The sequence below is a fragment of the Hippocampus guttulatus genome, chromosome 2 (assembly GCF_054856545.1).
Source record: "Hippocampus guttulatus isolate MCC_2025c chromosome 2, RoL_Hgut_1.0, whole genome shotgun sequence".
In the NCBI taxonomy this organism is placed as follows: Eukaryota; Metazoa; Chordata; class Actinopteri; order Syngnathiformes; family Syngnathidae; genus Hippocampus; species Hippocampus guttulatus.
In genome coordinates this window covers 30,259,898-30,281,437 of record NC_141262.1, presented here as the reverse complement: position 1 = coordinate 30,281,437, position 21,540 = coordinate 30,259,898, and the positions used below count along the sequence as shown (strand labels likewise).

General features: G+C 42.8%; 2 protein-coding genes and 1 long non-coding RNA gene across 5 annotated transcripts; 2 read left to right on the top strand and 1 right to left on the bottom strand.

Annotated features, from left to right (window-relative positions):
- Positions 1-99: 99 nt before the first annotated feature.
- gprin1 (G protein regulated inducer of neurite outgrowth 1) lies at positions 100-6,614 on the top strand. 2 transcript variants are annotated; one of them, XR_015100253.1, is made up of 3 exons: positions 100-504; positions 874-3,125; positions 6,520-6,614. XR_015100253.1 is itself a non-coding variant. In XM_086105621.1 (2 exons), exon 2 carries the CDS (start codon positions 895-897, stop codon positions 2,806-2,808), a length of 1,914 nt encoding a protein of 637 aa, XP_085961747.1. In that variant the 5' UTR covers positions 100-504; positions 874-894; the 3' UTR covers positions 2,809-5,800. The 2 variants fall into 2 exon arrangements, 1 of the variants encoding a protein (XP_085961747.1); XM_086105621.1 differs by lacking the exon at positions 6,520-6,614 and having other exon boundaries at positions 874-5,800.
- On the bottom strand, positions 5,834-20,641 carry cdhr2 (cadherin related family member 2). Of its 2 annotated transcripts, XM_086105620.1 has the most exons (32): positions 20,361-20,641; positions 19,804-19,847; positions 19,087-19,143; positions 18,923-18,982; positions 18,702-18,841; positions 18,561-18,611; positions 18,398-18,487; positions 18,027-18,116; positions 17,804-17,926; positions 16,663-16,809; positions 16,468-16,543; positions 15,897-16,000; positions 15,568-15,789; positions 15,342-15,491; positions 14,385-14,549; positions 14,207-14,268; positions 13,871-14,114; positions 12,794-13,033; positions 12,639-12,708; positions 11,982-12,566; positions 11,445-11,516; positions 10,583-10,632; positions 10,353-10,504; positions 10,161-10,257; positions 9,975-10,063; positions 9,736-9,807; positions 9,412-9,547; positions 7,385-7,506; positions 7,190-7,303; positions 7,012-7,095; positions 6,735-6,798; positions 5,834-6,669 (listed from the first exon to the last, which is right to left on the bottom strand). In XM_086105620.1, the coding sequence occupies exons 3-32, from the start codon at positions 19,139-19,141 to the stop codon at positions 6,514-6,516; spliced, it is 3,882 nt and encodes a 1,293-aa protein (XP_085961746.1). In that variant the 5' UTR covers positions 19,142-19,143; positions 19,804-19,847; positions 20,361-20,641; the 3' UTR covers positions 5,834-6,513. The 2 variants fall into 2 exon arrangements, with proteins under 2 accessions (XP_085961746.1, XP_085961745.1); XM_086105619.1 differs by having other exon boundaries at positions 5,834-6,798.
- LOC147209546 (uncharacterized) lies at positions 11,300-13,704 on the top strand. Its single transcript, XR_015100255.1, has 2 exons — positions 11,300-12,178; positions 12,264-13,704. It is a non-coding gene; the product is annotated as an uncharacterized LOC147209546 (long non-coding RNA).
- Positions 20,642-21,540: the final 899 nt, after the last annotated feature.

Here is a 21,540-nt window from a genome sequence, read left to right as displayed (position 1 = left end):
CGTGCATGCAGCCCAATGTTAATTTGACACATCCATCTAGTACATTATGCATTTTCCCTTCATCAGCTCATTCCATCCCGAGATATTGTTGCTCACCCCATTGTTGAAACCACCAACCCCGTAATGAGACGTTATTACTCTGAATTGATGAGTAGATGAGAGCCAAACATAGCCCCCGACACACACACACACACACACACACACACACACACACACACACATTACATTACCACTCACCACAAGAACCCGAGTGTGGTTTCCAGGGAAACTGGAAATGTGAAGCTTTTCAACAGGCGCAGCAGCCACAGCTTCAGGAGCTACGATTGCCTCAGACAGATTCTTCTACAGACAAACCTATAGCCACAGCTCTCAGGATTAGTCAAAAGCAGGAAAATCGAACACCTTAAATAGAGAGTGTCCATCAACTTGAAGTTTGGACCATGTTTGACTGGAATGTGACAGATTGTCTTGCGGAGGCTCCCTTAGACTGAAGCGACTGCTCAGGTAAATTTTACTGCTCTTTGTTTTATCACGTCGTGTTTGGGTTTTTTTATTTTTGTATAGTCTGATTTGATCCATGTTGCTCTTATGTATTCTCTTGGTTGAATTTATTGATGCTATTCATTTCACTGAAGCATATGAAATAAGACAGACAATCACAGTATGTTGTGCCAAAAACAAGCAACCACTGTAGTGTGCCGAAATGTAGGACAAAATATACGTGTTCATCTCAGTTCAAAGTGTCCTATTTAATGATTTTTGTGTATTTAACAGTGCAAAGAAAACAGCGTAAAACAGATGTTTGTCTGATGACATAATGTGCTGGTTAGAACCAACAATATCGATCAGCACTGTGGGTTTTTTTCCCTGCAGGAACATCTTCCAGAGAACAAAATGGGAAGTCTCAAGGATGAGACGAGAGGTTTTGGGAAAGAGAATGGTGAGCGTGCAGATGCGGACCCCACGCTTGAAGGACCTCTAATGAGCACCTCTCAAGAATCAACAGGTCGCGGGGGCGATCAGATAGAACTACTCCATGATGTCAGCAGCGGCAATGATGATCAGAGATATGTGGAGAAACCAGAGGATGCAAAATCAGGAAAGGTTTGTGATAATAGTCTACGGTCAGATTTTATAAGCGTGAAAAACAGGGAGCAGATTGAAGCTGTCCGTTTGGAACAACAACCTGAGAGTGACAGAACAACCGCCGTGGATGGGTGCCCCGACTATGAAGATGTTGCCACTCAAGACATTGACAACATGCCTGAAGACAAAGTCTTGTTTTCTTTGCCGTCAACTGGGGACCCCTCCGACCCAAATTCCCCTGCACCTTTTGGGCAGCACCATATGCGTACGCAGGTCAGTCTGGAGGTGGTCCAATGTCACTCAGCTGCCACGAGCCCCATGACCCCACCCGAGGGCGCTCATTCTTTCATCTTCCCAAACTCCTTTCGGAGACCTGAAGCTGACGCTCAAATGCAGCTGGGTCAGCAAGTGGAGTTTTGCTCCGTAGCCACATCTCCCATGACTCCAAAGACACCCTCGACCACAGCTTTCCCAGCACTCGCTGGGAGAGATGTTAGTGGGACACAAAAGATTACTCCCACAACAAAAAGTCCAGCAGAAGCCGAGTCTGACGCAATCATCAAGTCTTCTACAGAAAGTGCCGCCTGTTCTCCAGAGTCGCAAGTGGAGGATGGCAATCACCAGTGCAAGCAACAACGGATGGGGAGTATGGACCAAGACATTACCATCTTGGTGACTCAGTATGATAATGACAAGATGGAAGAGAGAGAATGCCAGGAGTCATCTTTTCATCCCCTAGAGATAACCAAGACAGAAAATGAAGAAAGTGACAACAAAGATTTCAAGAGGGAGGAAAATGCCTCAACAAAGGCTGCTGATCCTTATCAGGAATCAAACGCAAAGTCTCCTCAAAGCAAAATGCAAACAAGTGAGACATCAGTTTGCACCAACCAAACACCTCTAAAGCCTGATATCCAACACGTTCGACACGAGGAAAAAGAAATGTCAAAGCCGCCTGTCCCGGAGTCTCCAGCTCCAGACGGCTGCCACAACATCCGCACGCAAGTAAGTCTGGAAGTGGCGCAGTGTCAATCTGCGGCCACCAGCCCTATGACCCCTCCTGAGGGCGATCACGCCTTCCACTTTCCAAGTCACTGCGAAAGAATGGTGGCCCGGACGACAGATGAAGAGATACAAGTGGGTCAGCAAGTGCAGCATCGCTCGACTGCGACGGCACCTATGACGCCGAGGACACCCACCGTGACCACTTTTCCTGAGATCAGAAAAGAAGCCAGCACGGTGAAAAAGAATGATGAGGACGAAGAGGATCAGAAGGCGGAGCAGGAAAGTCAAGTTAAAGTTGAGGGAAAAGAAGAGGCGACGGTGGAAAATGTGGTGGAACAAGCCGAAGAGGAAAATGACTGCAAGGAGAAGAGTGAGGAGGTGGTGCAGGAGGTGAGCTGGGACGAGAAGGGCATGACGTGGGAGGTGTACGGAGCGGTGGTGGAAGTGGCCGTGTTGGGCTCGGCCATCCAGAAGCACCTGGAGAAACAGGTGAAGAAGCAGAAGAGGCAGCCCTCGTTACCCCCCCCTCCACCCCTCAACCCCTCGGCCACACCGCTGGCCTACGAGACAGCCCAAGGAGGATCGAGCAGGTGTCGGGCGGCGAAGACGAGCGAGCGGGATGACAATGTGGGCCGTAACAGAAGAAACCCATTTCGGCTCTTGATGGAGAACATGCAGCAGCCGCATTGCTGCTCTCGGGCGCACACCACAGAGTGACTGGTTAATGCCGATCCGTCTGTCCATCCATTTACTACCACCTACCGTGTTCAGGGTCTTGATTGAGCTGGAGCCTCTTCCAGGTGACTTTTGGGGCGAAGGTTGGCAGAGCACCGCATGATGCCTCATGCCTTTAGACTTTCTTTCATGTGATGAAGTGGAACCTCCAAAGTTGAACATAATCCATTCCATGATGTTGGCTGTTCTATTGCTCCAAAACGTTTCCACAACACACACGACTCAGAAAAAGTTTGCGATACAGTATTCAGCTTTCGGGAGATATTTCTGGATAAACCCCATCGCTACCTTCTTTACAGGTAAACTTATTTGACCTTCTCGAAACTTCTGTCCCACCGTTCAATATTTCAGTACCTTGTGGAGAACTTGCTGTTTTCTAACAAGGAGCTGAACAGGAAAATGCATTCATAACAGGTGTTTGGTCCATGAACTGACCAATACATTTTCTGGTTTAATTAAATTTGGTATTGAAACACTCCTCTTCATCAGGTTGTTAACTGTTTGACCTCAAGAGACCAAGACGACATCTAACAATTGATTAATTCAATCGTGCCTGCCATTGGGAGGCTTCAAATAGGACGTTCTCAAAGGGAAATGGCCGCTGACCAAAGAGTGTCATCAAAAGGTTGTGAGAAAGAGAGAGAGAGAGACCGGAAGACTGACAGAGAGAAAAATAAGTGGCCTTGCTTGCAAATGTAAAGAGCCAATTCATGGATCAAACACCTTTTGTAAATTTTATAACTCCTTTTGACAGAAAATAGTCAGCCTCTACTTGCTCCAGCTTTGCTACAACCAGGCTGTAACTGTAGCCAACACAAAACCTTAATTCGTTCTTCATGTGATTTTATTTAATTGTTTTTCCAAGTACCATTTTTTAGCTATTGTACAATTGTAAAGCGATGTTAACTGCTAACTTACCCTTTGACGACACTCAACAAACAAGTAATGGACAAAAAAATAGGAAGGTGTTCTTGGACCCATGTCACCTAGAAGAGTTTTATATGATTGCTGGAATTATTACACTGATGTTTTTCCATCGGCAACAAAAAAGTCAGCCGGGATAGGCTCCAGCTTCCTGCAGCCCCGAACAGTACACGTGTCTGTTGGCAGGCAGTGTAGGAACACATCTTGAGCTTCGCGGTGCCTCTGTTGGTAGGTACTGTACAAGTAATGTATGCTCAATTGTTTATTGTGAATTACTGTGAACTAATGTTTTCAACGCAGTAAACGTGGTATGTTTGTTATTTGTTGGCAAGTTTCTCAGCAGCATTTTCATGCGAGTCATTTTTATTCGTGGCATGCTGTAGATGCTAGTTAGTGTACAAAGTACATGAGCATCTCCTCAGTTAAAAAGTTATTTGTGTATTTACCGTATATTTTTCTCGAGTTTTAAGTACTGAGCACCCAGACCATGTCACAATAAGGTTCATTAGATGGATGGGTGGATGGATGGAAGGATGGATGGATGGATGGATGGATGGATGGATGGATAGATAGATAGATAGATAGATAGATAGATAGATAGATAGATAGATAGATAGATAGATAGATAGATAGATAGATAGATAGATAGATAGATAGATAGATAGATAGATAGATTCTTTATTCGTCTCATGGAGGGAATTACATTTTCACAGCAGGAATATTAACTATTACCATCACACCTTTGCCATGTTCACAATAGGAGGTCACACTGTATTTTAATGTCATTGTTGCCATTGCTCTTCTCCCGAAATGTCTATGCCAGTGGTTCTTAACCTTGTTAGAGGTACCGAACCTAACCAGTTCATACACCGAACCCTTCATGAGTGAAGAATAAAAATGATTAAAAAAAAATTTTTTTTTTACAAGTTCAAGACATAAAAAAATGCATTTATTAAAAACGGAAAAAAGTAAACACAATTCGTATAAGTATCAAGTATACGTTTTTTAACTGTGCACAAAATGAATTAGCCAGTGATGGCCCAGCGGGTGTGTCATAACTAATTGATATGTTGAGTCGGGTGTGTCTTAACCTCCATGGCAGAGGCTCTGTCGATCCCCTAACACTGATTCACCGAAACCCTGGGGTTCGATCGAACCCAGGTTAAGAACCACTGGTAAATGCTCTCCTTTGATTCTTTTTACTGTCCATTTATATAGCAAGTTTTATTCGTAAAGCAGTTCAAAATTGAACATGAAACCATGTGAGCAAAGTGCCCCGTCTAACCAGCTGCTTGGATGGTGCCGGAACAGAGTGACGACCTAGAGGTCACTGAGATTCTTTCGTGCTGTTAAATGAGGGCAGGTTTTGTGTAGAATGTCAACTTCAAATCTTACTGTTGTGTGAACGGAGTCCCTAATGTCAGCGCAGGCTTTTGTGTAGTGTCTCGTACTCTGCTTTTCTATTCGGCATTGATTTTGGACTTGTTGGTTTTGTGGAAATGTGGATAAATGCACCAATCCGAGCACAGAAGCACAATCATGATCAGAAGTTATGACTTCAGCTATGCGGGTCGTACTCACAGCCATTTTTTTGTTATTACTTCTTATTTAGTTGTGATTAAAAATAAAGCCATCTTATCTCCAAGCCATTCTCTTATCGTTGACGGAAAGTTGGTTTCAGAGTTGATGGTCTGTGGCATTGCTGTGCAGACAATTTGTCACATCTACATTGGAGGTATTTGTTTATTCATTTATTGCACTGTTATACATTCATTTCGATGTGACTTTTCTCAACGCTTTTAGTAATGATATGACGCTGCATGAAGTCACAAAAAGTTAATGTAAACACCAGCAAATAAAGTATATTTACACATTTTGACAGAAGTACAATCTCGCGTCCTCCACTGAGGCAATGCAATACACCTTTTTTATGTGAAAGGGTAGCATCAGCTGCATCGGGTGTTGCTCGAACTGATGACGCGGTTCATTTGAAAGCAAAACAAACTGCTTTATAACATTGATCAAAATAAAGATGACAGTCTGCACAAAACATGGCTTTTTCCCGTGCTTTCTGTTTTATGAGTGTGATGACATTTGAAAGGAATATTGTGACAAAACAAGATCAATACCACTGTTGTGTAGTGATGTGATACTTTTTTCAAGTGTACCGAAGGAGTAGACCTGCGTTGAAAAATGAATGTTTGATTCAAATGGCGTTTAATACAAATCCAGATTCCCATGGGAGCCGATCGAAGTTGAGCTAAAAAATCTGCTTCTCTGATACTCTCGTAAAGCATCTTGTGACAGTCGAATGATGAGTTGTTACAGTTATGTGCGGATTTATTTGGACAGTGACAAGGGTTTGATGATTTTGCCTTTTATGTAACACAATGGATTTAAAATAAAAAATGAAAAATAATCAACAGTGATTGAAGTGCAAACTTCAAACTGAGCCGTGGATGGATGAGAGGCTTCCCTTAACATGGGCGTTAAAGTCTAATCAGTCGTTGAACTGTTTGACAAACACAATGAGTTAAAATGATTCAAAACAAGGATATTTCGGTAAATGCCAATGCGACATCGTGACATTGGTGTCATTTTTGGTTTTTCCTTGAGTTGTGCTGAAAAGAAACCCTCACAATAGTCAGTCCACCATTTCAATCTTACGCATGATTTCATCACACCTCTTCGACACCAACATGGTTGTGTTTGATTGTCAATTTGGTTGGGAGGTGACATCTGTGGTCTCTGTCCACGATCACATCACAGGTCTGTTGTGCTGAATGCAGGGTTGCTGACACCCACTCTGTGACTCTCCGAACCTTTTTTTTGGCTCCGCTGGGCCAAAGCCGCGCCCAGAGGTTCAATGTACTCAGGGGGCCCGTTGTCCTCCGGTTCCTCTTCTTCCTGGATTTTTCGCTGATGAGGAGCAGCTCAAGAATTACTACAAATGCACAAAATGAGGTGGGTAGTGTGTTGTTTACCATAACAGGTTTTGTATCCTTCCCGGATGCATTCATGTCATCGCTGTAGTCCAGGGAGTCGAGGCTTGGGTTGGGAAATGAGTGGAGGGAGAAAAGCACACGTAACGTTCATCTTTTGAGAAATAATGTCAGTTGACACACGTCCCCATCCATAACGTCATTAAATTAATCGATCATTTTGGTTAATTCCACTTGAATCTTAATTCTTCAACATGTCAAGATATTAGGAACAATTCGGTGTTACCAAGTGACTTTGTGGAAACAGTTTTTAGTTTACCTGACTTTGTCAACATCTGAGCTCTCCCCATCCAGGTCGAGCACCATGGCTGTGTCAATGTTGAGATTTAGAACTGGGTTTGCCCTTAAAAAGTGTCAAATGATGGCACGGAGTTAGGGAAGAAAGCACATTTTCACAGGCACTGGCTGAGTTATGAATGATGGCGTTGTCATCTGACCCCTCCATGGTGTACTTGTTGGTCCCTGGCACCACAGGGCCACTTTTGAGGTTGTCAGACGCCACCATGGTTGCAGAGTTCATGGCTTTTGCTGCCTTCAGCTTCCTCCTGTAGCTGGAGTGTGAAGATAGATGAGGAGCGCAGGTTGCAGACCCCCGAATGAATGAATAGCCCTTAGTCTTCCAAAGTACTTACTTTCTGCGAGTGCATACTAGTGAAGTGATGAGGACAATAAGCACAATTATGAGACCAGCCATAATGCCAAGCGAGATGAATTGTAGAGGGTCAGTCTCTGGAGGTTTTATTGATGAGTCAGTCTGAGACAAAGCACAGCATTCTCTCATTAGTTCAATGTTAACTATTAAATGCATGGGTTTTCTGTGGGTTCCCTGGCTTCCTCCACCATTTCAATAGCAGGCACGTTAGGAAAACTCAAGACGAAATTGCAATTGTTCACGTGAGCGTGATTTTTTTTTTTTCATACAGTATGTGCCCTGCAATTGACTGGCAAAAAGTCTGAAGTGTATGCCCTACCTTCACCCAAACTCAACTGGGATAGGCTTCAGCTGACCTAACTTCCAGACCACCCCCACAAAACGTAACACTCACTTACAATAATCCATCCATTTTCCGAACCGCTTGATCCTCACTAGGGTCGCGGGGGGTGCTGGAGCCTATCCCAGCCATCTCCGGGCAGTAGGCAGGGGACACCCTGAATCAGTTGCCAGCCAATCGCAGGGCACACAGAGACGAACAACCATCCACGCCCACACTCACACCTAGGGACAATTTAGAGCGTCCAATCAGCCTGACATGCATGTTTTTGGAATGTGGGAGGAAACCGGAGCCCCCGGAGAAAACCCACGCAGGCCCGGGGAGAACATGCAAACTCCACACAGGGAGGCCGGAGCTGGAATCGAACCCGGTACCTCTGCACTGTGAAGCCAACGTGCTAACCACTGGACTACCGGGCCGCCCACTTACAATAACACTTTTAAAATTCATTCATTCATTCCTCCATCCATTTTTCGTTCCGCTTATCCTCACTAGGGTCGCGGGGGCTGCTGGAGCCTATCCCAACTGTCTTCGTGCAGTAGGCGGGGGACACCCTGAACCGGTTGCCAACCAATCGCAGGGCACACAGAGACGAACAACCATCCGCGCTCACACTCACACTTCAGGAAATTTTAGAGTGTTCAATCAGCCAGCCTGCCATGCATGTTTTTGGAATGTGGGAGGAAACCCACATTGGCCCCCGGGGAGAACATGAAAACTCCACACAGGGAGGCCGGAGCCAGGATGAAACCTACGACCTCTGCACTGTGAGGTCGACGCGCGAACCACTGGACCACTGGGCCACCACTTTTAAATAAAATTTAAATAAATTCAAACACATGTTGAGAAAAACAGCAATTGAGAACACAACAAAGAAACAGTATACCAATCCCTGTGTGTTTCCAACAACTCCCATTTTTCCAAACCAACAAACTTGACTTTTCTCACAATATACATCAATAACCATCCACAAATACGTACATTATAACATGAACCTGCAGCTGTCGCTTTCTGTAAACTTAAAAATAGAGTTACAGTGGATGACATTGAATCGTTTTTCACCAAAACTAAGCTGGGCTGCAATACAAGGTGTCCGATTTGGTTCTTCTTTCATGGTCTCAAACTGTGACTGTGCCACCATCTCGTAGTCCTAAGTGGAATTGCAGTACACCCAATACACAGTAGAGTTACACTAAAATAGTGTTATTACAATACAATACAATACAATACATCCTGATTTACGTAGCGCTTTCACAACAGCAGCAGCTGTAACAAAGTGCTTAACAAAACAATTCACACAAACATAAAACACGGACAGTTGTGTAATCTGAACCACTTTTGCCTCATACGCTTTGTTGTTTCAAAGAAACAAAAGAAAAGAAGCTACTCTCTTCATTCCTTTCACGACTGCATATACAGCGGCGCACGCGACAATTTTGTCCATCGGCGATACCTCTTTTGTGGCCACAAATGAACATTTTCTGGTCCTGTTTTGATTAGTGGCCACCAATTTGTTTTAATAAATGACTAAATCTGTGAAATAGTGAAACCTCAAACCTGGAACACGCAACGGAGAGGGGTTTACTCTTATGCTATTTGCTGTCCGGTGAATCTAGGATGAAAGACACATGAGCAAACAAGTCAAGAGACACGCATCTAATACTTACAATGTACATGAGGCCTAACTGGTCCAACAGATGAGCGTGCTGGGGTCCAGAAATCATCAACTCCACTTCAGATTTAGTGAGAGCGGTCCCATTGGAAAAGAGAAAATATACCACCATTACTGCACCAACTGAAGCCCTGTGAGGAAAAAATGATTTCTATCAAATAACTATGTTGGACTTCAAACGTGAACAATACGGTTGTTAAAAAGAACACTTGCACCCCCTATTGGGTGAAATCATCTCTCAATTTGCAGCATTGTGCCCACGAGCCCGGAGTTTTAGAGCCGAGTCATTTTCAGATGGTGTAAAACAATAATAATTCACCTGGATTCTTCAGTAGCGCCATCCCTGATGACAATGACCTCAACGACAGCTTTGGTGGCAGCTGTAAGTGTTCTGGAGAGAGACAAAGCGGTTGGCTCGAGCGGGGGGGAAAAAAAGGTCTTTTTACTTCAAATTTACCCCTATACAAAAGAAAGTAGTTGACGAAGAGAGATGACATCTGGTACCACCTTTTGGTTTAGAAAGAGAAAAATGGTGAACTACAAATAATGTCCACATACCTGATTATGGCAGGTTGATTTTTTACAACCTCGTCACGAGTATTTCTAAATTGAAGTTCAACTCTGTAAGACTTGTCAACTGTGAAAATCTGCAATGTTGACATGGAAGTTTAGGAATGCTGAAGTCTGTTTCGTACATATTCGGGCATATTTTCCTTATCTGTGATAAAGGAGTCATTCGCTCACCTCCAGTGTAGTGTGGGTGGAGAGGCCACCGGAGTCGGTTGCAGACACTGTGACCAAATATTTCCCCTTCAAAGTGACATCAAGGCCCTCGGTGGTTCTGTAGGCAGGAGGTAAGAAGATGTACAGTCTGTGACAAGACCCAAACATGCTCAGTGAAGAGCCATGCAGAAAAGCGGCTGACTTTGCACTCACTGAATAATCCCAATGTAAATGTCCTTTTGCTGCGTGGTAACCGCCTCAAACAGAGACCTCGTGACATTTGTGTTTTTGTTGGCGTCCTCAAATTTCACTTCACTCACTTGAAACTCAAGCAGTGCGTGAATTTCTGTATCCCGGTCCATTGCCTGTGGGCAACGATACGTTGAACAGTCGCATTGCATTCATGGGCTTGATATATACTGAACGTTCTTTTTTGTACTCACAGTGACTCCCCCAACTGATGTCCCCTTGCTTGCAGTTTCTGAGACCACAGCTAAAGAAAGAAGCACTTACTTTGAGCAATGTTGCTGAATCAAGATGGTGATTTTTATATGATGCTTGAGTAAGTAAAGTAAGAGTTTACTGACATTAACTACAGGGTGCCGTCTACTATTAAAAACATACAATCGCGACACGTCCTCTAACCAATGTCTAAATACAGAGTGTGTGGCAGAAACCATCAGTGTGCTGCTTGTCATGGCCTGACAGTCACCAGCAGAAAATTTGGACAGGTACCGTTTCTAAATTCAGAAGAATAAAAAAACGCAAGCCAGAGTAGAGTTTTAAGAATATATGCCGACTGAGAAAATGGAATCCCAGATCATTATAAAATGCCGTCTGCTTTATTTACATTTCGCATTGCTCTATTCCCTCGACTTTTCGGAGCCTAGCATGACGCAGCATGCATTTCTGTTTACATTCCGCCTTCCTGTACCGCCTTTGATTGGCTTTTCAGTCCTTGCTGATGCAATACATCCGTCCATCCATTTGCTTTTCCGTTTGTCCTTTTCAAGGCCATAGGAAGCCGAAGCCTTTACTGGCTGACTTTCCTCGAAAGGCAGGCTACACCTTGGACTAGTTGCCAGTGACGAAAAGGACACAGACGTGGCGAGTGGGAAGTGTCACCTAAGTCAGGCGTGCGGAGTACTACCCTGGCCATAGTGCTGATGCAGTTACAACAAACAGAATGACATAACTGTGGCTATTTCATGTCTATTTCTGTGTGTGTTGCATTAGAAATATATGTAAAAGTAGTACATTTTAAAAAGGTGGACAACAAAAAGGAAAAAAAACGAAAGAACCCACCAAAGATAGAATCTGAGATGATGAAATGTGGGGCATTGTCATTGATGTCTTCAATGGTGATCTCCATTTGTCCTGAAATGTTGCAAAGAACGTTAAATCTGTGCTATTTAAAATCGATGAAACGTGCTGTTAGTGTGAAGGCCTATACATACTCCACAAAGGAATTTGTTGTTTTCAAGGGGTGAGGACAAGAACGAGGTTTGTTCTTCAGCAGACAGCTGATCCTTTTTTTGTTTGTTTGTTTGTTTTTTTTGTCAGCTGTTGCTTCTAAAAAAAAATAAAATAACGGGAGGGCATTTCCGTGCGACCAATTAACCATTACCACTTCAAATTCCTAACCAATCACGCAAAAGTTCTCGGACAACAAATGAGGAAACATGCCCGCCAAAATGTGTCGTCAACAAGCTGGGGCAAAAACCCGAATTCCCAAACCAGGGCTATGAGAAGAAGAAAAAAAAAGAGAGATTCACGTTCTCACTGCCCTGAGACCAAGAATACATTTCTGTGTGAGTATGTATGGGCTTGAAGTGAGCAGACCTGCAATGAGACTGTAATTCTCCCCTTTTTCAGTGTACTCGTCTATGACCTGAGCCTCCATCACCGCCCGGTCGCACATTTCATAATCCAGCGTGCGTCCTGGATTGACCAGCACGTCTCCCGTCGGCTCCAGGACAAACCAGTCACAAGGTGACAAAGAGCCATTGCATCGGCATTTGAGGGACTCCATCTCGTAGGTCAGAGAGTGGTTTCCGTCTTGATCCCTCGCCTCAAATTTCCCAATGGCTTCAGTCAAAGTCGTGTTTTCTTTCACTTTCACAGGCTTTGATGGCAAGAACTCAGGCCTTTCATCGTTCACGTCCAACACATCCACCTCCACCGTCGCCACTGCTTTTTTCTGTCTCAGATCTGTGGCTTCTACCTGCAGGGTGTATTTTTGCCGAGCGCCCTCATGGTCCAGATCGACGCCCAGGTCCACTGTGATGTTTCCCAGGTAAACTTGCTCTTCCAAAGTGGTGACAATGGCGAAACTGTCAAAACTTCCAGAGATGATTCGAAGAGCTATCCGGTTGAAGTCGGTTGTTTGGTCCAAATCTTGAGCCAGGACCGTCCCCACATACGCACCTGGTTGCAGAAAATGGCGCACCACTTAGAAACTGCAGTAAAGATTCCATATTTACAAGGGTACGTACCGACCTTTTTCCCCCTCTTTTACACTGAATTTATATGAGGAGTTCTTAAACTCTGGTGGGTTGTCGTTGACATCCTGGGATACGAGATGAGGAATATTTGATGCGAATGAGTTTTTGCAGCCCAACACAGCCTTCCAACTCATCCTGCTGCAGCCATACCTCCACATTGATGATCACGCTGACCATGGTTGACAAGGCAGGCGTACCCATGTCTGTGGCGGTCACGTTGAGCTCGATCTTGCCCTCCAGCTCAGCGTCCAACTCCTCACGGTCCAGTTCAACCTGGTTCCTCAGCACTCCGGTATTGGGGTCCATGCTGAAGTATTCGCTGTACTTGCTTAGCAGTATTGCGAACACGATTTGACTGTTCAACGTGCCTGGCTCATCTGCATCAGTCGCCTATTTTAAGTGGAGAAAAATGGACAAAAATATCTTCAGGATGGAACAGGAAATTTAGTTGGAGCAGATCACTCTCACAGAAGGAGACTGAAGAATTAGGATGAGTGCTCTATATACCACTCAAAAACTGTACACTTCCCTGACAGAGGAGGAAAGGGTCACTCCGGTACACTCTACTAAAACCACGCACAAGTGTCCCGGGCATGACTTTATATTGTCCAAACACAATGAAATCATCTTTTATTGCCAGTATGTGAAGAGTGTTCTGCCTGTCTTGTAAACATACAAGATCCAAATGCTCTATAGGATTTGTTTATTGAGCACAGAGGTTCCCAAGCACCGGGCCGGGGCCCGGTACCTGTCGGTGGGCCATTCTGTACTGGGATGTATTTTAAAAGAACATATTGTTGATTTTTTATTTTTGCGAAGCGTATGTGCTGCTGGATGGGAATGTTTGTCCGCAGCCTTCCCTCCCCCGTTGGCGAATGTTTGCTGGTCTAATGGTTGGAACGGCGCACATACTGTACAGTATGTCCAAAAGCATCCGTCCAGGAAGGTTTTATTTTTTTCACAACAGCATCATCTGCTGTGGTATTGTGATATTGCTTGATATCCTGAGGAGCATTGTAACTGGCCTTTTGTGCCCAAGTAAATTCAACAACAATAACCAACTCCAGGAGCACGGCTGATGTTTTTATATTTTCCAACCCTCCCAAGGAAATTTGAATACACAAACCAATGCATACATCAAAGAAACCGAGTGGGTTTTGTTTGAATAAAACCCTCGATCTGAAGAAATACTCTCTTAAAGAAACTCAATAAACAATTGTTACTTACTTCGACTTGAAGTTCGAGCTGTGAACCCTCTTTTACAAACTCCTGATAATATTCTTTGTTGATGGCTGGAGGCTGGTCGTTGATGTCTGTCACTATGAACTGCAGTAATGCGGTGGCAGGGTGGCCATCCGAATCTTTGGCTTGAAGAGTGGCAGAGTGCAAAGGTCGGGTTTCGCGATCCAAGAGCGTCTTGTTTTTCACGTAAATCACACCAGTCTTTGGCTCCACATCAAAATAAGTTCGTCTGAAACACAGATACAGCTTGGTTCATGGCGTGCCTCCGTCAAAATTAGACGTTGTTTTCACTGAAGTAGCTGAAGTGTGATGGAGACGTACATGCTTTCTGGGAGAAGCATGTAGGTGATGTTGTCTTTGTCCATCGTGTCAGGATCATCTGCCTGGAAGTAGACATGCTCTTTTTTCTTTTTTTTTTTTTTTTTTCAACCATACTGCACACTGCACCTGCAGTATTTTAGCTGAAGATTCCAATTGAGTTGCAACTCAGAGGACTTACGGTGATCGTGGCCACGACGGTGTCAACTTCAGAGTGCTCGGTCACATTCAAGTTTAAGTAGGAATCCTTCGGGAACTTGGGATTGTTGTCATTGATGTCTTGTATCATAATCGTGACCGTGGCAGTCGAGACAGAAGTAATTTCTTCTGGATCGCTGGCAATCACCTATGGAGAGACACAGTCAACGCCTTATTTCACCCCAAATACCGTACAAAAAATATATACATTTGTCAAAGGGGGGCATTTAAAAGTGCCAAAGAAGGTGTGTCTCGTATTTTTTTTTTTGTTTGTTTGCTTCGTGATGATAAACAGTACAGAAAAAGAATTGCGCTGTTTTGTGATGCCCCACAGAAGAAAAGGCTAAGTAATTTAATTTGATGTTATTTTTATTCGGTATTTATTATGATTTTTCTTCCACTTGCTTGACTATTAAGAAATCATTGGTTGTAGCATTAGCACACTTTACAAGCAATTGTTTGACTCGATAAGGACTGCATTCATATGGGGACATTTTTCTAAAGTCGACGGATCATATTGGGATCCTCTTGCTAGGTTCGTATGTACTGACTTTTTTTTGTTACTTAAAATATTATTATAATTTTTTTTACATATTACTCTTACAAAGTATTGTAATAAGGGCAAAGAAAGTAGTAAAATGGGTAACAATGTATAGCAGTCCAATTTCGCACAGCATTTAACATAGATTTACTCAGCTGATTCACATTTCTAGAAAAAAGGTGCAGCTTATTCCAAAAGGATGCACATTGAAATCATTTCTAATTCATGTCAGTCCCAGCACGTCTTTTTTCTGAAATACTTTGCGCAAGAGACTGACAAGCGATGATGTGGCTCTGAGTGATGCGGCATCGCTGGGAGATCAGAGCACCTACAAAGTCGAATGCTCCAATGTCATCACCTCGTCCTCGTCACTGTTTGTGCCTTTTGTACTCGTCTTACCTCTACAACCATACGCTGCGTTTCTTCGTAATCCAGTTTTTGTGGCTCTTTGACCACAAGTTGAACAACAGTGTCGGCCATCGAAAATTGGGGCTCAACAGAAAACACGTCCTTGTCAGCTCCCTTCAGGGTTAGTCGAATGCTTTTAATCTATGAAATGACAAAATAGGGTTTTATTTAACCATCAGCACAATTCTGAGAGACGGAACCCGTAGGGAGTTGTCACCTTGTCTTTGTCCTTGACCATCATTTTAATGGGCACACCTCCCAGTGAGTGCTCAGCTACGTCCACTTCAAATTGACTCTCTTGTTCACAGGTTTGCAGCTCTCCCGAGCCTTCGCACTTGTAAAACTCTGGTTTGTTGTCATTGATGTCATTGATGTTGATCTGTATTGACGCTGTGGTGCTGCCGTAGTCCCCGTGGATGTTGGGCTGGGACTCAGTGGCCTAAAGTCACAAAACATGTGGAAATACAATAAATGACCTCATCAAGAATGATGACTAGCGGTTTGGTCAATTTTATCATGTTACTAATAACTTTAAAAATCACATACCTTGATAATCATGGTAACATGGTCACCAATTTCTTCTCTGTCGATTTCCGACGCCACGGAAATAACGCCATCATTGCTAGAGATTTTAAAGAGGCCTTTGGAATCTGGCATTCGTTGGGGGGTTGGGGGTGGATTGACATACAGTATCAGTCAAGAGTTTGGAAGCACCTTCAAATTCAAATTGTCTCAAACATATGAAGAGGACAAGAAATTCAAGCAATCAACTCTTGATAATGCATGGCTGTGAAGTGAAAATGATTCAAGGTCATGAAGCATCGTCCACATGAAAAAGACCATGGCGAAAATGCCAAGATGTGCAAAGCTGTTAACTGGGCAAAAGGTGCCTACTTTGAAGAATCTTAATTATAAAACCTATTCTGTTTTTTTTTTAATGAATATTCCATCAACATTTCTTCATAATCTCGTTCATTTAAATATTAACGTACAATTGAGGAAATATTTAAATATCGGGGGAAAAAACTGAAGTGCAGAGTGTTTCTAAACTTTGGACTATTACTGTATTTGACTCTTCTTCATTGAAAGTAAACAATAAGACTTTCTTAAACCTCACCTTCAATGCTGTAGATGATCCTGTCATTAATTTCTGTGTCTTGGTCTATGGCTGTCACGGTATAAATAGAATGGTCCTATCAAAGATCAAATACATTTTCAAGTTAGAATTCAAAATGCCTCTGACTATAAAATATAATACCGCAGAAAGCATGGCTCCTTTGCTCAAGGCACATGCTGAGGAGCAGGAACTCACCACCGCAGAGTTTTCATCAACACTCCCGATGTAGGGAAGGCCCAAGAATTTGGGGTCGAGATCCGGAACATCCAAAACAGTAATAAAGTAAAAAACAATGTTTGAGTGATAATTAATCTCACTGTAAAAACACTGGCCCCCACCATCCTGTAATGGGAAATGTAGAAAGTCACAATTCTGTTCAAATTTTGCTGCATTGCTTCTCCAAGTAATGCAGATATTTCTTGGCTGGTAAAGTCAAATTATTCTTTGTTAAAAGAACAAATGCAATGTTCAGTATTACCCCCCCCCCCCCCCCACACACACACACACACTTTCCCCCACCGCCCCCCCTCCCCCAAAAATGTTAAAGAATTGTGAAACGCAAAGGTGTTGATTGTTTAAAAAAGGGAAAAACTTGATTACATCTTCAATTAATGAACATTGAAGATAAAAGAGAGGTGAGTGCTACTCATTTAAAAGGAATAGGAAGAGACAAGTGCGGCCCGGTAGTCCAGTGGTTAGCACGTCGGCTTCACAGTGCAGAGGTACCGGGTTCGATTCCAGCTCCGGCCTCCCTGTGTGGAGTTTGCATGTTCTCCCGGGGCCTGCGTGGGTTTTCTCCGGGTGCTCCGGTTTCCTCCCACATTCCAAAAACATGCATGGCAGGCTGATTGGACGCTCTAAATTGTCCTTAGGTGTGAGTGTGGGCGTGAATGGTTGTTTGTCTCTGTGTGCCCTGCGATTGGCTGGCAACTGATTCAGGCTATCCCCCGAAGACGGCTGGGATAGGCTCCAGCACCCCCCGCGACCCTAGTGAGGATCAAGCGGTTTGGAAAATGGATGGATGGAGGAAGAGACAATTTGGTTGGCGGCGAATGGAGTTGGTTATGTTCACTCCTATAACGGCGCAGCCAGACCTTTTTTTTTTTTAAATACGCCAGCTTGCGCGCATCTACGAAATTAACAACACCTGGACTAACATTGCCTGCCAGATTTACACCACGTGCTCCCCCGGATTTTTGTTGGTAAACCAAAAGAGAGCGAGAGAGAAATACTGAGTGTTTTCAAAAGGTAACATAAATTAAAATATAAACGCTAACATAGTTTATGAAATTACATGTTTTACAATAACAGCAAACCGATAAAATCAATGACTCACAGTTGCATTTATCTTCATCCGATAATAACTACTCAGTCCAGTGTAATTTAGTGCCCCAGTCAATGTGACATCACCAGTTTCAGGAGCAATGCTAAATAGACTCAATCCATTACTCGGGGAAACCTGGAAAATAAAGTGAATTTTTTAATTTACCAAAGTTTATAGGAAACTGTAGAATTATATTATTATTATTGACAAATTGCAGATTAGCGATGGTACTCACATCAGCAATCCTGTATTTGATCTGACCAGCTTGTAAAATGTCTTCGTCAGTGGCCTGCACTCTAAACAGACTTGTACCTGTTGTCGTATTCTAAGAAAGAGGGTAGAAGAGAAGGAATTATCACCTAAAAATGCTGAACTTTTTTTTTTTTAACAATGATTCACAATGGCTATAAGAATGTAATAAAATAACAGCATCCCTACTTACAAAATTGATGATTGGGGAACATAATTCATTCATGCAATGTAATTAGAGTATTCGAGAAGTCAGGCAGGTACAGGCACGCACACTAATACATATACGTACTCATTTTCATTTGATTGTCATCAAAAGATGAATTAAGACGACTCAATAAAAGATGTCCGACAAACCTCTTTCACCTCGATGTCAAAATTAGACCCTTGAAATATGGGTCTGTTGTCATTGGCTTCCTTCAGAATTACTCTCATATTTTTCCTTACCTGAAACAGTGTGCAAAACACTCCATTAATGTCAAATCGGACCGATTACAAAAAAGTCTTCAAATTTACTCACAAATTCGTTTCCGTCTGAAACTGAAATTCCAAGTGTCAATAAATTAGAAACCTAGAAGAAAAAGAGAAAGTGCCTGGTATTCTTGAACCCAATTTAATTGTAAGCATGATCATATTTAAAAATAAAATAAAATAAAAAAACCTCTCTGTCAAGCTTCCTTGCAATAATCACATCTCCGGTCGCATTGTCCACACTGAAGTACGTGGCATTTTCCCCATAGAGTGAATACGTCAGTGGGTCGTTATCTTTATCTGTTGCATTTATTCTGAATGCATGAGCACCTGTGGAGATGTTGTGATTAACAGTTTGTAGTTAGTAGAGCAGCAATGAGGTTAAACGGAACCAAGTGGTGGAAAACCTACTAGGAGGAGCGTCTTCGCACACGTTAGCGACTACAGTGTGAATTGTAGGCTTGTTCTGGGCTGTTTAAATAAAAAAAAAACACACACACACACAAAATTCTCATTAGTGTTGCATAGATACAGTAGAGTTCTCATGATAATGAAGTGAATAAACCAATACATACCATTAATTAGGCTGACAACACACAACAGCAGGAAGGCTGCAGGGATCCACTCCATGGCTGCAAAAATAAAATGAACATAATAATCCTCCTCTGGCTAATTTTTAATATCAGTCAAAGGCAAAAACTACTTGATTTTTAGAGACCCTGGAAAGTCATTTCAGAGATTAATTTCTCAATCATGACACGTGTTTGCAGCTAATTGCTGAAAATAAAGACTGAGAATAAAACAGCGCTGAATTGTGAGGCTACAGCAATGCACTGTTTTCCAATCTTTTAAATGTTCTTGATTTTTATTTTTATTTTTAAATAACATGGCTAAAACAGCACGAACTGACATACTTTGGCGACTGGCACGAGTCGCCTCATCCGCATGGAATAAGAATTTAGATTAAGTGCCACTGTTTGCATCAGTGGTTAACAGACACACCTACGAGTTACTTAGTTATAAACAATACATTATTACATGGGCCAGTACATATGACACAATATTGATGCATTGTGCCGTATGTACTGTAATACAATACATCTGCTGAGGGTTTATAAGAGAGTTGTATTTCATGCCATTACTAACTCAGTTTAATAGCTCCCACATTCAAAATGCTTCATACTGTATTCAGACGTCTTGTGACACATCACTGAAATATTGTGTATTATACAAGATTGTATCGTTACATAATACAGTAGATGAAATACGTCACTGTGTATTGGTACACTCACCTGACTGCGGTGGTGTGAGTGTGAGAGTGAATGGTTGTCTGTCCCTAGAAGTACAAACATAATGATCTTGAAAATATTCATTCAACACCTAATTGTCAAAAAACTCTGCCCTCACGGATTTATGGGACTTTAAGATGGACAGAAAGCATGTTTGGCCATTGCAACCAGTTTATTAAAGCTGTTGTGTCATCACTGGGTTGGGTTGGTGCAAAAAGAGACTTGAGATTAGCGTTATCCATGAATTGATGGTAAAGTGGGTATGCCGTTGAAACCTGCCATTAAACTTACCGTAAGCTGTTCTTAAAAAATCGCAAATTGCTTGCGACATTCATTGAATTTCAAGAGTAAAATCTTTTACTGTACATTCATCTTTGGGAACTGAATAACGAGTTGGATATATTACTAAATACAATCGATATAATCATTCTTGACAGTGAATAATGATTTCATTATCTTTATTTTTAGCGACTTTCTGATCATATCACATGTTTATAGATTAGAACATCATCAAAAACACAAAATCACATTTGATTTTAAAATGCCGGAATCAAACTTACCCGGCGACACACACAGAAGGCTTTTCTCCCTCCAATGTTATGAGGAGACCTTTGGCACTTGTTCCTTCAAGTGATAACTGTCTCTATAAATATAAATGATTAACACATACAAGAGCCAATGATGTGTCAGCAGTCCTCCTCCATGGGCACAGAGGCAATCAAAACACCCAAACGCAACTCAGGAAATGTAAAACTTGACATGTGATCAAGTTTTCCACTGTTGCTTTCTCTCACGCATATGTGGGAGGAAAGTCGTGAGAGATGGGCAGGACTGCGGGGCAAGGTTCCATATTGGATCTACAGTGTCCAGTGTGGCCCACCAACAAAATGGCTGAACTGGTCAAACCCAATGGGAGCTTGCCCAAGTCCAGTATGTATCATCATTCAAGCATTCTGATGATTCCCTTTTCAGAGGACCTCCCTAATGAGCTGTCCCCATTTAAGCCCTCCCAAATAAAGAGCTTCACACAAACAGAGTTCGCACCGATGCACACTGGCTTCTTTCACAAGCCACCATTTTGTTTCAAAACAAAAGCACAGCACTTAACCGTTCTACGACAATTAATTGTTTCGCCATAATTATCTGGTCATGTCATCTTTGGGTTACTTCTTTGTAAATGTCAACACAATGACAGCTTTTGCATGGTTTCTAGATTGAATTTTTCTTTTGGGGGGGGGGGGGGGGGGGCTATCCATCCCTTTTTTGGTCCGCTTATCCTCACAAGGGTGACAGGGCATGCAGCTGTCTTCGAGCAGTAGCACACCCTGAACTGGTTCCCAGCCAATCATACTGGGTACTCTTGTTTCCTTCCACATTGTAAAAACATGCATGGCAGGCTGATTGAACACTCTAAATTGTCCTTAGGTCCCTGGCAACCGGTGCAGGGTGTCCCCCGCCTACTGCCCGGAGATGGCTGGGATAGCCTCCAGCACGCCCCGCGACCCTTGTGAAGATAAAGCGAATCAGAAAATGGATGGATGGATGGATGGATGGATGGATGGATACATAATAACAGAGGGTTGTTGTGAATGTTTATGGGTCTTATTTTGAAATCTCCATCTCGACATGGTTTTTACACCCAAACTTCTTGGTAACCTCGGTATAAAATGAGACACTATCAAGGTTATTTGCAATATGGATGAGGGCATTTATATATTGTCTCCTTAATCTTATCCAGTA

Excerpts from the sequence above, each read along its gene's own strand:
- cdhr2 (XM_086105619.1), bottom strand. The coding sequence starts at position 19,141 with ATGGAGTGGATCCCTGCAGCCTTCCTGCTGTTGTGTGTTGTCAGCCTA. Across the intron at positions 11,517-11,981 it reads GAATTACAGTCTCATTGCAG|GACAAATGGAGATCACCATT; the intron begins GTCTGCTCACTT and ends GCAACATTTCAG. Across the intron at positions 10,505-10,582 it reads CATCAGTTGGGGGAGTCACT|GCAATGGACCGGGATACAGA; the intron begins GTGAGTACAAAA and ends CGTTGCCCACAG.
- gprin1 (XM_086105621.1), top strand. The coding sequence starts at position 895 with ATGGGAAGTCTCAAGGATGAGACGAGAGGTTTTGGGAAAGAGAATGGT.